This window comes from Phalaenopsis equestris, unplaced genomic scaffold (genome assembly GCF_001263595.1).
Source record: "Phalaenopsis equestris unplaced genomic scaffold, ASM126359v1 Scaffold000765, whole genome shotgun sequence".
NCBI lineage: Eukaryota > Viridiplantae > Streptophyta > Magnoliopsida > Asparagales > Orchidaceae > Phalaenopsis > Phalaenopsis equestris.
This window is the reverse complement of record NW_018165205.1, coordinates 981,464-998,372: the sequence shown is the minus strand read 5'-3', so window position 1 is coordinate 998,372 and position 16,909 is coordinate 981,464. Positions and strand designations below refer to the sequence as shown.

General features: G+C 35.8%; 2 protein-coding genes across 2 annotated transcripts; both read right to left on the bottom strand.

The window, feature by feature from the left end:
• Positions 1 to 1,413: 1,413 nt before the first annotated feature.
• On the bottom strand, positions 1,414 to 7,526 carry LOC110031058 (transcriptional repressor ILP1). Its single transcript, XM_020734094.1, has 2 exons — positions 7,236 to 7,526; positions 1,414 to 4,763 (listed from the first exon to the last, which is right to left on the bottom strand). Exon 2 carries the CDS (start codon positions 4,532 to 4,534, stop codon positions 1,829 to 1,831), a length of 2,706 nt encoding a protein of 901 aa, XP_020589753.1. The 5' UTR covers positions 4,535 to 4,763; positions 7,236 to 7,526; the 3' UTR covers positions 1,414 to 1,828.
• A 3,201-nt stretch (positions 7,527 to 10,727) lies between these two features.
• On the bottom strand, positions 10,728 to 16,695 carry LOC110031093 (cell division cycle 20.2, cofactor of APC complex-like). The gene is made up of 9 exons (XM_020734137.1): positions 16,251 to 16,695; positions 15,823 to 16,101; positions 15,455 to 15,724; positions 14,748 to 15,347; positions 14,456 to 14,672; positions 14,284 to 14,365; positions 14,047 to 14,211; positions 11,014 to 11,075; positions 10,728 to 10,927 (listed from the first exon to the last, which is right to left on the bottom strand). The coding sequence occupies exons 1-5, from the start codon at positions 16,398 to 16,400 to the stop codon at positions 14,529 to 14,531; spliced, it is 1,443 nt and encodes a 480-aa protein (XP_020589796.1). The 5' UTR covers positions 16,401 to 16,695; the 3' UTR covers positions 10,728 to 10,927; positions 11,014 to 11,075; positions 14,047 to 14,211; positions 14,284 to 14,365; positions 14,456 to 14,528.
• Positions 16,696 to 16,909: the final 214 nt, after the last annotated feature.

Sequence of the window (16,909 nt, the reverse complement as noted above, 5' to 3'; positions counted from 1 at the left end):
GGCCTGAGATAAATTCGAAACTTTTGATCATATAGTTTCAAGAGGGAGACAGGATAGTGGTGCTTCGCGGTGACCATAGTTTATGCAAGACCCTGGTGTTATTGGATCCATCAAAGGTGGATGCTAGGTACCTAAGACCAGAAAGGGATTGAGAAGGTTTATGGGACTTACAGGATATTACAGAAAGGTGAAGGTTTATAATTTGATTGTGTGGCCGAGGACAAAGAAATTGAAGAAGGTTAATATTTAGTGGGGGTAAGTGACGACCCAGACTTTTGAGAAATGAAAGAAGGCCGTGAAAAGGTAGTAACGAGTGTGCAATTGCTTAAAGCAAGAACCAGACTTAAGCATGTTTTGAACAGGAGTGGGAGTTGCAAAACTTGATTAAATAGCAGTTTTTCCTACCTTGAGGATCAAGTTTTAAGGAAGGAGGAATTATACATCAGTGCTTAGCCTAAGAGCAATTTTGTCTTTTATCATTTATTATTTTTGGTATAAATGGGGCTTAATAGTTTAAGATTAAGGTTATGCATGAGTTGTGAGCCTTAAGGTTAAGTTTTGAGACATATTTCCTATCTCTTAAATTATAAGAATTGGGAGAGATCGTCTACCTCTTGAATTGTAGGTGTTTATCCTTTATTATATATGATCGTGGTTGTATTGTTTGCTTTAGATAAATAAAATATTTGTTTTGTCGTAATTTCTATGAAAAATCCTATCAAAGGCCTGCAATGCTTTATAGCGCAGAATATTAACCTCTAAAAGAGAAGCGTTAAATCAAGTTAAGTGTCGGTAAGATGAGAATACTCAAGTGGATGAGTGGCTTTATACTTACAGACAAAATGTAAAACAAATGTATCCGTGAAAAGGTTGGAGTAGCTCCAATGGCAGACATGATTAAAGAGAGTTGTTTTAGATGATTTGGTCACATTACATGTCGACCATCATATGACCTATTTAGGAAAGTAGAGTTTTAGATTTGACTCATGTTAAGAAATGTAGAGGTAGATCTAAAAAGATTTCTGTATGTTGTATAAGAAATGATCTTAATTTATTAGAATTAAATGAAAACATGACACTTAATAGGAATTAATAGAGAAAAAGGATTTAGTTAGCCGACCCAACTTAGTGGGATAAGGCTTGTTGTGATGCAATGACAAGAAAAATTCTAAAATGATGTTATAAATAAACGTCTAAAATGTTTAGAACTGGCTTCCCCCTCTCTGCTAATAACAGCACAAACAAAAAGGAAAATTCAATAAGCATCTACTCGTAAATGCTTTTAGTATACTGATCCCCACAAAAATGAATACTAAAACATGCAGAACTTGAGGAAACAGGCATGGAGACGCAATGCAAACAAAAGATAACTCTACATAATGTGAAATTTAACTGATTTCTAAGAATAAGTAGTTTGCAAGATAATAGATTATAATGATTAGATGATAACACTTCATTTCAAGAATAATATATTAATGCTGAAACAGAAATCATTTAAAACTATCATGATGATTATACATAAGCCTGAAGGTACTGTAACAATCCATACAAACAAAACAATGGGCAAGGAATAGCAACTTCCCCAACCATTTTACATCTATAAGCAAAGATTTCCAAGTTGCTTCAAATTATCACAGGAATCAAGGCTGCAAATAAACTGATTAGACATGAAATCTAAGAAAGCTTGAGAATCAATGAAGCCATCATACTCATCTCGCTTGTAGAAGGAATGCTCTGCTACAAAAATTTCATGCTTTATGGAACATAACAGCACCGATCAGAACTAGTCAAAACACAAACTTCAACTACAATGTACAAAAATAAATAGTCAAAGTGCTTCTTTCAGATGAAATGTCTTCAACATAATCCTAGCTCTATCATACTGATTGAGCTGAACCAACATTGCCTTCAGCCGACGAGCCAAGCCCAATGTCTCCTTCGCACTAACACCTGAAGCATGCCTTCTCTCCAATTCCCTCCCTATTTCAGACACACAATCAACCAAAGGCTGCAGCTTTTGGCCATAGTCTGCGGTGACGTTAGGACCACACCAAACTCCTACAAGAGAAGCCACTATCCTCTCTGTCCTAGTAATTGCATCATGCACGTTTGACATGGTGCTTCTCACATGAGGCAGAAGCTTCCCAATCAAAAGCTCTTGAAGTGCCAATTTCTCTAGAACTGGCAATGCAAGGATATCCTTCCACAAGCAGATATTTTTTAGTAAACGTATGGAGGTCCCAAATCTATAAGCTGCAAGCTGTGCAGTACCTGGAACAACGCTCATTACCGTTGCACTCCATACTGGTATACTGATATTGGCAACGGCTTCTGTAAGCCGGCTACACACAACTTCCAATAGTTCAAGGAGGGCCTTGCTTGTAGGGGAAACATAGCTGATTATTAAATTCATAGCAAAAACTGCATTTTCTGTCCTCTGAGTGCTGAATAAATTCCAACAGTGTGCAATGTCATGGTGCAGTATTGGAAGAGCAACCTTCTCCACCAGAATAGGAATAAGATTAGCATCTTTATCATCTGGTTCAAAATCAATTTTTCCTCCAATTGAACCATAATCCAACAACACCTTGTGCCACTCCATATCAAAGAAATCCATTGTCTTATACAAAGGATCCCACCTCAGAAGCTCCAATCGCACATAAGGAGAAAAAATGGATGGCACGCTTAGAGACATGTAAGAATCTCGATAACTAGGAAGATAGTGCTTCTTCCACTTTTCAAGTCTTTCCTTCACTACAGAAAGTTTGGAATATTCATCAGCTGCATCACTAAAAACTTGTTCAGCAGTTTGGAGCAACTCATTCCTACTGGACTGATAAGCACTACTTTCGCTATCACTTTCATCACTGGACACCTCACCTTCAATCTGCATAGATTCACCAACTCCCTTTGCAACGAAAGACAACCTCTTAGCCTCAACCTGAATTCTTCTACGCTTTCTAGCATCAGCCCTCCTAGCAAAATCCATACGCTTCTGAAGGTTGATATCCCTGCCATACTCATCCAACTGAACAGGCAAGTTTGAGCTTTCTCTGACAGCTGCCAGAGAAGCCTGTACTGCAGCAGAAGCTGCAGCTATATAAGCAGAGCTAGAGCCTCTATCTAGCACAGAGCGAGCAGCACTGATTGCAGCCTCTAACCCACCATTCTCATCAGCAATATCAGCAGCTCTTCTTTCCTCAATTACAGCAGCCCTCTGCTCATGTAACTTCTGCATCTCTTCTTCCAATTCCTCAATCAAGGAAGCTTTGTCCTTTAAAAAATCACATATCACTGATATGAATTCACGAAGCTGTTGCATGAACTTATATTTTTCATCAGCTTGTTGTAGAGACTTCTCAAGAGTAGTGATGTTAGACAAGGCTTCTGAGAGGTTCTCATCGTTCCTGACAAGCGAAGCAACAGCTCTTTTATGGCTTTCCTTGAGTTTGCCAATGTTGTCCAGCAGAGCTCGGGAAGCAACAGCAGCCTGTTGGGGAATTGACATGGCCTCACTGCCTAAACTAACACCAGCAACTGTGTTCAAAGGAATAGACAGTGCTGGTTGTAGAGCTGGGGTCTGAATGACTTTGTTAGCACTCACCTGAGTTGATGCTTCGTCAAATCTCTTTCCCAAACCTTTTCGGAACTGCTCCTCTTCCCATCTCCTCTCTTCCTCATCTTCATCATCCACAACCTTCTCCTCAGCAGCATGCACCCTTACATCAATTTCTTCAAAAACACCCTTCTTCACCTTACCATCATTCTTCTCCCCAAACAATGCAATCCTGCTTTGGAAGTCATTGTCCTCATCATCGCTCGATCCACCACCAGAACTCCGGCTACCCAAAACTCCACCGGAATCAAGGGAGATATAATCGGGCGCTGGACCTCTGGACTGTCTCAGCCGCTCCCTTTTAGCCCTTATGGCATTGATAGTAGCTTGGTCAGGGATCGCAGAAGATACTTCCGGTTTTACATCAAGAGCCAATTTTCTAAAACTCACCTGATCGTCCTCAGCTTCCTCCTCTTGTGTCTGGTTCGGAGAAGGTGTAGGGGGCATAGGCTTCACCGTACCTTTGAGAACAATAACGGGCTCCGCTTGGGGATTTGATTTTTGGGGCTTAGACATGCTTCCTCCAAGCGGACGAGCGTTTTTCTGAAGCTCCAAAAGCTTCTCCTTTGTGTACTCCCCGCTCTGCGGCTGGACATTAGAAGGGATGTGAGGCGCGTTGATGGCCGAGCGATCGCGGGACGTTGTGTGCTTGTGAATGGAGGTACTGCCGGAAGCCGGAGTTTTTGCAGCGAAACGCACAATGGTTGTGATGCTGGGGCTGTCCTCTTCGTCTTCATCGGCGAAGCTGAGGCGCTTTGGCCCCTCGGGTTTGGGTATTTTGGGTTTGACTGCTGTTAGGGCTTGGGATTTGCTTGAAATCGTCGAAATTGCAGTAGGGCGCGGGGATGCCTTGTCTTCGGCCTTTGCATCGTTGTCCTCCGATCGCCGCCGGAAGTTCTTCACCCTGCTGCTGCTCATTTGTTTCCAGTTCTTCAATTGCTTCGAATAATCAAACGAAACAGATGGTGCAAATCCAGTTTTTTTGGGGTAAATATGAGGGCAAGAAGCTCCGCAAAAATTGATTTACGGTATGTGGCTAGAATCGAAACCAGTGATTACAAAAAGGTTCGCGTACCCGCTTCCGCCGCCGACTTCGCCGTCTTCGCGGTCTTCGCCCGGCTTCTGTGCTCGATTCTACCCTTCTCCCCTACAAAATATATCTTCTATCCTTCAATATCGTAACTTATATACATAACTCACTCCATTTATTTCCTACGCATTTATTTATACATAAAAAGATGTATTTCAATCTTTAAAAATTAAAAAAATAATATAATATAAAAAATTGAGTGGTATAAAACTATAAATTAAAAATATATATATAGATATTATAAATATAAATAAATAGAAATGGGTTGGTATGTATGTAAGTGGCAAAAATTTTACACACTCTTCTTATATTTTTATACGTCACCCAAAATTTAATATTTATATTTTACATTTTAGTGTATGATGTGTTTTGATGCGGTGTTAAAATTTGAGAGATATACATGTAAATATGCTTGTTTTATTGTTAGATATATAAATATATAAGAACTATGAGGTATGTCTGTCAATGCCCCCAAAAAATAAAATACATTTTCTTTATGTTATATTATACAAGTTTTCCCCTCATATGATATATAATTCTACATATATCCTTATTATGTTTTAAATGTTCTTATTTATTTTAAGTTTCACCATTTTTTCTTGGCTTTTTTTTAGCAATAATTTAAAAATCCTTTTAAAAGAAAATTATTATTAGCATATATAAATCAATGCATACATTAAATAGAGAGAGTTAAATATCTATTACCCTAAACCCTATTTTTTTCACAGAGGCATAACTTGTGCTCATGTACCCTCCATAAACAAGACCTTGAATCTTGGAAAGACAAGGCACTCGGCAAGAAGTGACTTGCATGACTTAAATATCAAAATACCTCATCAACTCTTAAATAGCATCACGTAACATTAGAAATGAATCTCGTTTTTATTTTTTTTCTCGAAGACCAATAGAATACTTGGTTGATCAAACCTAAATATTGATACATAACAACTTATAACAAATTAGAAACAAATAAGAAAATGTTGGATTTAAGGTTGCCCTCTTTGCCACAAATAAGAAAAGATAATTGTGGTGCAAGAAGAAACAAAAACCATATTTTGTTTCCTCTTCCCTTCCATTAAAGTTTCCCCCATCAACCTTTAACTGAAGCCGCTCAAGCCTAGTCCGTCTTCCTCACACTTGATCATACTTCACATGTCTTAGAAAGCCGACTGTGATAAACCATGTGTCACACCCCACTTGTCATGCCTTGAAAAGAATTCACAAAATAAAGCAAGAGAGTATGAGTTGAAAATTTAACAATAATTTAAATCAACATTTGCCTGATTTATTATTTTCTACCAATGATATCATCATAGCATATGAATCCAAAATGTTTACACAATCTGTCAGCCAAAATGCAAAACCTCTTGCTTGAAAGTTTTTCATGTTCTTTCTCTCATTTATTTTAATTTTCGTATGTCCTTATTTTTCGATTCATCTTTCTTCCAGATCATCCATCTGCTCCGGAAGAGAGAAGTATCTCTGAAAAGATAATTATACAGCGATAGACAAACTAAGGACTATAAAAAATAAAAAAGAACAAAAAAATAGAACATGTACTTTTTATGCTACAATATCATGTGTTTTTGCACATGTATGGCACAACAATCATTTAACACTATATGATAATATATTTTTTTAACAATATACATACATATATATAATTATAAATATATTTATATATAGTCTCTTCACTACAACATCTTGAAACAAAGAAACATAGGAACAAATCCCATAAAAATTGATTGATTTCTTTGACGGGTTTAATACCGCCATAATGATATTATAATATTAATTATATTTCATGTTTCATAATTAAAACAAAAGAATATAACTACGAGATATCCACTAGTATCTATTACAATCATAAAACTGAATTAATGAGATTTTTCACATCAATGATATGGAATAAAAAATACATATTGAAATCTTGAAAGATGAACAATAAAGCATGAGGCTAAACAAAGATAAAATAAGGCTAATTACACATTAAAGTCATTATGAGTAAACATAAAAATTATTACAATCATGTGAATAGGATTTGAAAGGTACTAATCACAACCCTACAATTAGCTAGAAATCCAATACATTTAACAAGGACAATGCCCCAATTTAAGAATGATATGTTTATCTCGTAATAAAGAACAATTACTTACCTTGGGACGACAAACGTGACATCTCTATAAATTTGACGGTTCACCTATTAATGCTACACCAAATAGAAAATAACGTATATTTAATTATGAAATTAAAGTTATTTATTTACAAGCTAGATGTAATCAACTCGACCATTATTATTACTATTATTATTGTTATTATTATATTTTTAAAAGTAAGAATTTATGAACCTAATTAAACTTAGCTTAAGTAATAATTTTAATCATATCATATTTTTGTTTTATTTAGATAAGATGGAAAAATACGTTTATGTGTATGCTTTTTTTCATGAAAATTATGTGTAAATTTACATAATGAAAAATTAAAAATATATTTAATTATGTTGTTTCATAAGGCCACCGAAGCAACTACCGTTCTCCTTCTTCTCCTTCTATATGAAGGTAAACCTCATCTTCCTCCTTCGCTCACAACAGCCTGTGCAATGTCGTCGTTGCCTTCCTAGTTGGCTCTAGTCGCGTCGATGTTTCAACTTCTAAGCCGATAGTTTTGGGGCGGACGAGTGAGAGAGGGAGGGAGATCGGAGGGCTTCGGTAGCTCCAGGAGGTGAGGGAGAGCAGGTAGTATGAGTGATGCCTCCAAGCTCTGCTTTTATAGAGCGAAGAGGTGGAAGAGATCAAGCAGATTGGGAAGGCAGTAAGGAGAGGGCGGGAGACAAATCAGGAGGGTATCAGGAAAGGAAATAAAAATTGTGCAAATTAGAGAGAAGAAAAATAAAATACAGACCTTACATACCACCCCTCCTTACCCCCAAATTAATACACAATTTTAGGTGTGTATTTTCTGTCCGGACACCTACATACCTCAACGTGCGGTGCAGGTTATTCCTGAGTTATTTTTATGTTATTTCTGGGTTGTTTTTAATAATCCCGAAATAACTCAAAAATAAGACAGCGAGTTATTCTGGGTTATTTTTGGGTAATTAAAAATAACTCATGAATATCCTGCGTCGCACGTAGAGCTACATCAGGAGTCCGCACAGAAAAATTTTGCAACTTTTTAAATCAACTCAACAAGTGGGAGATTATGAGTGTAGCATGTTCACGTGTTTTGTTAATAACAATTCACAATAATAAAACCACTGAGTGACAAACAAGGATGATTATGATATCACAGTTAATATGATCTATGAATGTATTGAATAAACCAATGTACTATATGCAAATTGGTATAATATAAATGAATGTGATGCCCCAAAATTAAACAGTTCCCTTCACAATAGGTTTAAAATAGAGATAATATTTGTCACTGCATCAGTAGCTTCAAGGGCTTCTTGTGGAGTTATAACAAATGCTCAAGGTGAAAGTGTCTATCAAAGCTGCTCTGGAGCATGTAATCATTGAGACTGGTATTGCACCATTGAATGATGTTGATACGGCGAGGGTGGTTGTTGGTGTTGTTGGTATTGCAATCTAATAGGATGTTGCTAATATGGTTAAGGCACCATCGCTTACTGTGACTACTGTCAATGCTGCAAGTAGTACTGACCCATTTGTCTGTTGAAACCTTCTTTTTGGTGACGAACATTATTAGATTTATGCCACCCATTCTTACGCTATTTGTCCAAGAGGATTTTTGCTAATATGGTTGAGGCGCCATCACTTATTGCGACTGCTGCTAGCGCTGCAAGTAGTACTGACCCGTATGTCTTTTGTCATCTTCTTTCTGGTGCCGACCTTTATTAGATTTATGTCACTCATTCTTACCTATTTGTCGTTGGTCTTTTGGTTTATTGTGAGCATAATTTGGGTTGAGATGGGGGCAATCCTTGATCTTGTGATCGATATTGTAATAGTTAAACATTTGCCAATTGTTAGGTTGCAAGATCCAGGGTGTCTCTTCCTGCAGTGAGGGCTACTATAATTGTTCTTTGGTTTATCTTGTAGGTGTTTCTTTTGTGGTTCTTCATGCACTGGACATGCACTGGAGCACCAGTGTCCTTTTGCTTTGCATTGGTATTTTCTTTACGCACAATCAACTCTATCTGCACATGTATGGCTCAATCCACAAACTCTCTATAGGTAGCACACTTGACAACGGATAGACACCTTCAAATGTCATTTCTCAAGCCAACAAGTAGGTGATAGAACTTTTGATCTACATGTTGATTAATCGAATGAATGAAACAAGCAAATCTGACAAATTGCATCTCGTACTCCCGAAAGGTCTTCATTTATTGCTCCTTAAGTCATTAATGAGCTTGGCCCGGTCCTTAAAAGGAAATATTTCTCCAAAAACAATCTCTCGAAATCCGCCCAGAAACCATCATGTCCAGTACAAATGTGTTGCGATGGTCACTTTCCCACCAGCAATCAACTCCTTCACGCAACTAGAACGTTGCAATGTTCATTTCATGATCTTCATAGAACTTTATTCCTCATAGCCACTTCTCAATGTCATGATGCCAGGCATCTGACTCGATCAGGTTCATTGTGCCATTAAAGGTAGGAGAGTGCGTCTTCAAAAACTAGTCCATCACTTGATCCATGACACTCAAATTAGTCGTCCCCATTAGTTTATTAGGTTGAGCCTCCATGGCGGTGACATGTGGTATTGGTTGAGTGGCGTGTGTCGGCTGCACTACTTGCTGAATGGCTTGGAATGTTTGTGCAATTTGAGCTGCAAAACTAACTTGTAGTGCTTAAGTAATATTCTGGGTCACCACCGATCATCGTTCGGTACACCTAGTGATTTAAGATTTAAATATTATAATTTTTAAAATATATTTTATGAATTTAATAACTTAATTTTTCACATTTAATCACTTTACACTAGGTATTAACGCAAATGCATGTATCGTTCAAATAATATAGGACTTTCTTTAGTCTCGAATATCGAATCCACAGAGAAGGTTATAAATTGGACAAACTTAAGAAAAGTTCTAACTGAATTTAAGTAGTCTTAGCTAGAAAATAAGTTTTATTTTAATGTCAGCCAAGGAATTCTACCAACTAATACTAAACCTTTAATTTTACCATTAATTAAACCACACTAAGTTAAATGAAGCAGTAAAATTTTAAGCTATTAAAAAGTCCCTCCCCTTGTAATGAAATTAGTAGCTAGTGTAGGTGTAGAACAACTAGAATACCTAATTAAATTTGTTACATATAGGACCATGCATTTTCTTTAGTTTAATGAAATTTTGATGAAAGTAGTAATGAAATTAGTAGCTAGTGTAGATGTAGAACAACTAAAATACCTAATTAAATATGTGACAAATAGGATCATGCATTTTCTTTGCCCTTTTCCAAATGCATAAAGAAACTAGGTTAACAAAGGTTTGTTTTTGTCTGTAACACCCTAGAAACCTCCTAGCTACCCGCGTTAAAATCATCTCCCTATTTATTTCACTGATCTACGAACTACTCTTTTCTTCACCCTACAAGTTGATTGAATCTATATTCCTCTCGTGTCTTATGGGTTCACAACATATTTTAACACTACAACTGGCCAAATTGCAATGTAAATTAAGCATAAAGTAACAACAACCATCATAATCATAAAATGAAAATAATTGTAATTGAATCTACATCCTACACATGATACTATCTCACACAAGAGGAAAGAAAAAGGAAATTACTTACTCATATTATATGTATGAAGATAACCCCAAAACACATCATCTTATAACAAATCAAATCCAAATGCTATGAAATACTTTAATACAAGATAATGTATAATAGCATACTTATTTTCTTCCCTGAGAACTGACTCCTCCCCAAGTGTGAATCCCAAGTTCTCCTTGCACTCCTACAACAATTCCTTACAATACAACTCAGACCTCTCAAATAAAATATAGAGAAAGAAATGGAAATCTCACTTTTCCTTACCTAATTAATACACTACTTTCTTTTCTCCATGCTTCCCCCTCGTATTATCTGCTTCCTAGTGAAATAGCTCAAAGTTTGCTCAGTCAGTTGGGAAAATCAATTAGGAGCCACCAAGGAGCGAGGGAGCGGTGCCTATGCGCTAAATCCTATGATCCATTTTCCTCCATTTTATTTCATTTTAGCTCCAGTTTGTTGCAACTGCTTTACTTATTTCACCTGCATCAAAAACATGAAAATATCTTCAATTAAAGTTCAATATCATCAAAAACATGAATCAACATGTTAAAGGAGATGTCAGCCACCTCCATGAGAGTTCACATGTTGAGAATCTATGTTTCAGCAGTCTCAATGGTTTGAGCATGATCTGCACGATGAAAATTAGGGGAGCGGAGACCACTAGGAACGAAAACATCATTTATAACTTCCACGAGTGACTAAACGCCTCTTTTTTCAAAGCAATTTAAACAAATAAAAGATACACGAAATCAAAATAGATAAAGGATAAAAAGTACAAAATATATGAGAAATTGAATACAAAACATAGATTGTGATATCACTCTATCACACGGAATGTGGTGCACCCCGACAACACATGATTAGAAGAATTGAACAAGTTTTGTATTCGTGAAAAAAAAAGAGTGTGCTATCCAAATAAAAATAAAGAAAAATACTTTTTTTTATTATAGAAATAAAGAGTCCAACCAATACAAAATGAAAATTAGGTAAGGAAAAGTGAGATTTCCATTTCTTTCTCTATATTTTATTTGAGAGGTCTGAGTTGTATTGTAAGGAATTGTTGTAGGAGTGTCATCACAAGAGGAAAGAAAAAGGAAATTACTTACTCATATTACATGAAGATAACCCCAAAACACATCATCGTATAACAAATCAAATCCAAATACTATAAAATACTTTAATATAAGACAATGTATAATAGCATACTTATCTTTTTCCCGGAGAACTGACTCCTCCCCAAGTGTCAATCCCAAGTTCTCCTTGCACTCCTACAACAATTCCTTATAATACAACTCAGACCTCTGAAATAAAATATAGAGAAATAAATAGAGAACGAGAACATGATTTATAATAACTATCATTTATAACTTTCACGAGTGACTATAACGCCTCGTTTTTCAAAGTCATTTAAACAAATAAAAGATACACGAAATCAAAATCGATTGAATCCATCCCCTACCCAATCCTATAATGACTAGGGATGGGTAATGCAATGAAAAGAGAAGCAAAAATAAAGGATAACAAGTACAAAATACAAGAGAAATTGAATACGAAACATAGGTTGTGATATCACTCTTTCACACACCCAAGGTCCGGAATGTGGTGCACCCCGACAACACATGATTACAAGAATTGAACAAGTTTTGTATTCGTAAAAAAAAAAAAGAGTGCTATCCAAATAAAATAAAAAATTATAGATATTTTTTATTATAGAAATAAAGAGTCCAACCAATACAAAATGAAAATTGGGTAACTGAAAGCAAATAAGCTAAAAATTGGGTAACAGCTATCCACATGATTAAAAGAATTGAACGTGCAGTTAGTAACCAATAAAAATAAGAAAAAAATTATTTTATTATAGAAATAAAGAGTCCAACCAATACAAAATGAAAATTGGGTAATTGAAAGCAAATAAACTAAAAATTGGGTATCAACTATCTCATAACAAAAAAAGAAAGATACACTAATACGAAACATAAAATACTAAAATTAAATCTAAAGTTGAAAATTTTGCCCCGATGGGGACGACTCGGTAAGTGGTTGGGTGTAACATGTTTCAACGAGTGAGTTTGAAAATCAAACTCAGTTAATAACAACTATTTATTAAAATATGAACATAAAGTAAAATGCAATTTATTAAAGCATAAATGTGAAGTAAAATGGGGCATGCAACATGACAAATAATTTGCTTAACTATGTGTATAGAAGAGTATGCAAAGGCTATCACATGCTTATGATCATGAATAAAATTTAACACATGCACTTTTTCTGTAGATATGCAAATGCTATCATATCAATTGTTTTTGCACAGAAACGACACACCAATCATTTAATACTACCTTATAATATAAAATTTCAATCTATACATTTATAGGCACATACACATATATATTTATAAAAATCTACTTATTTCTTTGAACTGTTCATTTAACACTATCTTATAATATAAAATTTCAATGTATACACATATATATACATATACTTATATTTATAAAAAATCTACTAATATCTCTGAAGTGTTTAATATGAATCTAATAATATTTCATGCATCCCAATCAAAACACAAGAATTTAACTATAAAATATCTATCAGAATTTATAAAATCAATGAAATTGAATTAATGAGATTTGTCACATCAAAGTCATAAAATAAATAATAAATATTGAAATTATGAAATGTGAACAGTAAAACATGAGATTGCGTGAAATTTAATGCATTTTAGGATTCGAATCACAACCTAGCAAGAAATTTAATGCATTTTACAAAGACAATACTCTTGACTAGGAATGATGTTTTTGTCCCACAATAAAGAGAAATTACTTACTTCGAGGTGACAAACGTGACACATCTAAGAATTTGATGGTTCTAGGGTTTAGGGTAACAGTTTTAAAAAATAAAGTATTTTTAATTATTTATTTACAAAACTACATGTAGTCAACCCTACCATTATTATTATTATTATTATTAACTTATTCTTATATCTTTAAAAATAAGAATTTATGAACATAAAAACTTGGGTCGAGTAACAATGAAAATAATATCTTATTTTTGCTTTATTTTCATAATGAGAAAAAACAAATTTTTGTATAAGTTTTATTCATGGAAATTTTATATGTAAAATTACTTGAAAAATATATTTGCCTTAAATATCGGATGGGTCGGACGATGGATTCACGGGCTGCGAAGGCCTGCATAATACTTTATTGAAAAAAGAACACGGATTAAAGTCGAAAAGGCCCGTATGAATACAATCTCTCTACTAAAACATAGAGAAAGTAATTAAAGACCCATCAAAACTAACAGTTATTTGATGATTAATCCATACTAAAACGAAAAACTGTTCTTTAAATCTCCAACTTAGCTTTATAATCTCAACCTAAACAAACAACTAAACTGTTACTTACATAAATAGATTGATAGAGAACACATAAAATACCGACCATAAACTAAATAAATATACAAAATTAATCTGTTCATGCCAACAATTAAATAAAATAAAATAAAATAAAATAATTGTTAGTTTAGATTAAAGTAATCTGATGACAAAATGTATACAAATCATACATGAGCCTGCAGAACATGGTTAAAAATATATTTACACAGCATCTGGCGCGTATTCAAGGAGACATCTTGAGCTGCACCACCCAAAAAGTTGCTTCCAGTAATGCACACCTAACAGTATAATACTGTCATTACTGCTACAATTTATTCCATTGATGATCTTTTTTACAAATTCATAAAACTCCCCACAATACGAGCGAATTCTGCAATAAAGAAAGAACTCAGTTCATTTAATTTCTCTGAATCGTTGAAATACCAGCGAACAAGAAAATCACCTTTAAAGAAACTTAAGGATGGGTTCCATCTACATCTCAATCAACCGAAGGCTTTTGAGGCATTGTAATCAAACACCAAATTCTGCAATGTTGTAGAAAATTTAAGTTGAATTTTCCAGTCACAGTCACATCAAATATTCTCATCTTAATCAGCCCAGTTTAGTGCAATAACCTCATAATGAGAAATCACAATTGAGAATCCCAAGTGGTTCCTCTTCTTCCCCTCCTCCGTTTTAAAATTCTCCTCATCTAATGCGGCTATAGTTGGCAAATGGTTCTGCACTTTTTGTCTTAGCTGCAGGCTTATCCAATTCTGGATTCCCAAACACATTCCAAAATCTCAATGTCTCATCACCAGCGGCCGTCGCCACCGTGCATCCATCAGGGCTCTGCAATTCCCAAACTTCAGTTAATTTTTTATCAAAATATCCACGATATAAAAAGGGAAAAAAGGTAATCTTTACCTGAGTCATGTACAGAACTCTAGAAGTATGTCCACAGAGCTCAGCAACCTTCACCATGGAAGGATACTTCCACAATGTGAGCTGGTTCTGAGTAAACCCATGAGAGCTCAGTAGCTCACGCTCATTCTTGTTCCACAGCAGCGCACAAACCTGTGAGCCCGTGTCCACTGAATTCAAGCAAGCCCCTGTAAGAGTGTTCCAGAACTTGATACAACGATCGGTACCACCTCCACCCGAAGCAAGCAGATTACTCTGAAATGGACACCAAGCCAGAGCCTTCACAGCTGCATTATGGCCCTCAAATCTGTGGAGCCATTGGTTCTGATTTGCGGCAGATGAAAATGAAGATGATGTGGCGATAGAGAAATCCCATATATGAAGCAGATTATCGTTGCCACCACTTGCCAGGTGTTTGCCAGATGCAGACCATTTCAATCCACAAACTTCTTGCTGATGACCTCTGTAGCTGTTCACTTCATGATTTCTTATCCTCACATCATTGTTCACAATTTTCCCATCCATTCCCCCAGTCGTGAGGATATTGTTGTTCCATGCAAGAGTTCCAACGCGAGATCTATGGATTTCTTTCAGTGTTCTCAACTGTAACATCATTGATTTCAAAAGAAAAAATAAAACTTTAGGAAAGCCTGAAGGAGCTCATGTGCTTCACTGTTGTACAACATATTAGTAAACAAAATTCCACTTACCAGTCGAGCTGAGCTCGAATCCCAGAGTTGAACTTCCGAGTTGTTCAGTCCGATGGCAAGGTGCTGACCATCAGGAGCCCAGCAGACACTGGTGACCGGACCCAAATCATCGTCTACGGTGACGAGCTCAGAAGTAGAACCTTGAGAAGCGTTCCACAAGTACACCGTGTTGCCTAGAGCAATAGACAGGACATTTCTGCTTCCCCAATCAAGCAGATTCAAATAGAAGTCGTCCACCAGATCTGGAGCATCTAACGTCCTCTCTGCTGACTGTAAGAACCGTTCCAACCAACGGAAAAAGAAAAATAAAGTGTAAGAAACTGGAAGAATCAGATTAAAAGGAAGATTGGAAGAATAAAAATGCTTGCCTGTGGAATGTATCTTTTGCTTTTGGTACTCTTGCATTGGTTGGAAGTAGCAGCCTCAGAAATAGCGGCGAGCATTGAATCAGTGGGAACTGGAGGCTTTCTATTGAATGACAATATCCTGGTTCTGTTATTCAGTAAAGTCTCAGCGAGCAGCTTACGATAGGCCTCTTTTGCAGGTGAAACAACTTCATTGTTCTCCTTTTCCTTTCTGACATGCGTTAACAAGTAGTGCGCAGCATCAAAATCCATTGCAGATCTATCTGGTATGAACCTGTCTCCCTGATATATTAAGACGCCGGTAAGATGAATATTTAAACAAGTTCAGATAAACTGGAAATTTTCGCATGAGAAGATCCATGAAATCAGATGGAATGAATAAATAACTAACAAAAAAAAGATCTAATATTTGAAAGGGAGTGAATTCTTACGCTTTGCCAGTAAGAAGATGGATTGGAAGAAGTATTGCGGAGAGAAGGGATGTAGACGGTGGATCCAACTCTGGCGAGGGGTTGGCGATATCTTGATTGAGCCTTCTCAGTGGAGGATGAGAAAGAAAAACGTAAAGATCCTGCATCCATTTGTTAGCTCAAAGAGAAAAAAAAAACTGCAAATTTAAAATAAAGAAACAAACAAATTGGCAAACTAGAACGACAACAAGAGAAACCCTGCAAAGAATTTTTTTTTTTTTAAAAAGGTCAGAAAATGAAAAGGGGCAATATATTCTTAGGAAGAAAGAAAACGAAATCTTGAAGAAATAAATTGGAAGGTGTTTCCGCAGATTAAGAATTAAACAGAATTCCGTTCGCGCAGATTTTCTCCGCTTCACCCCCGTTTCCGAGATGAAGTAGAAATGAAAGCAAAGCAAGTGAAGCGCTGATGGCTTTGTTTTTCGATCTTTATAGATCGGATTCGGGGTAAACGGCTACCCAACGTCTCTTTTTTTTTTTTTGACCGTTGGCGGTGAGGATCACATTGTGCCTTTTATGTCATTTGTTTCTTTGTTGGTATTAGTCATGCATTTCAGGGTTTTAATATAAAAATAATTTAAAATTTTAAATATAGTATTTTAACCATCTAAACTTAAATT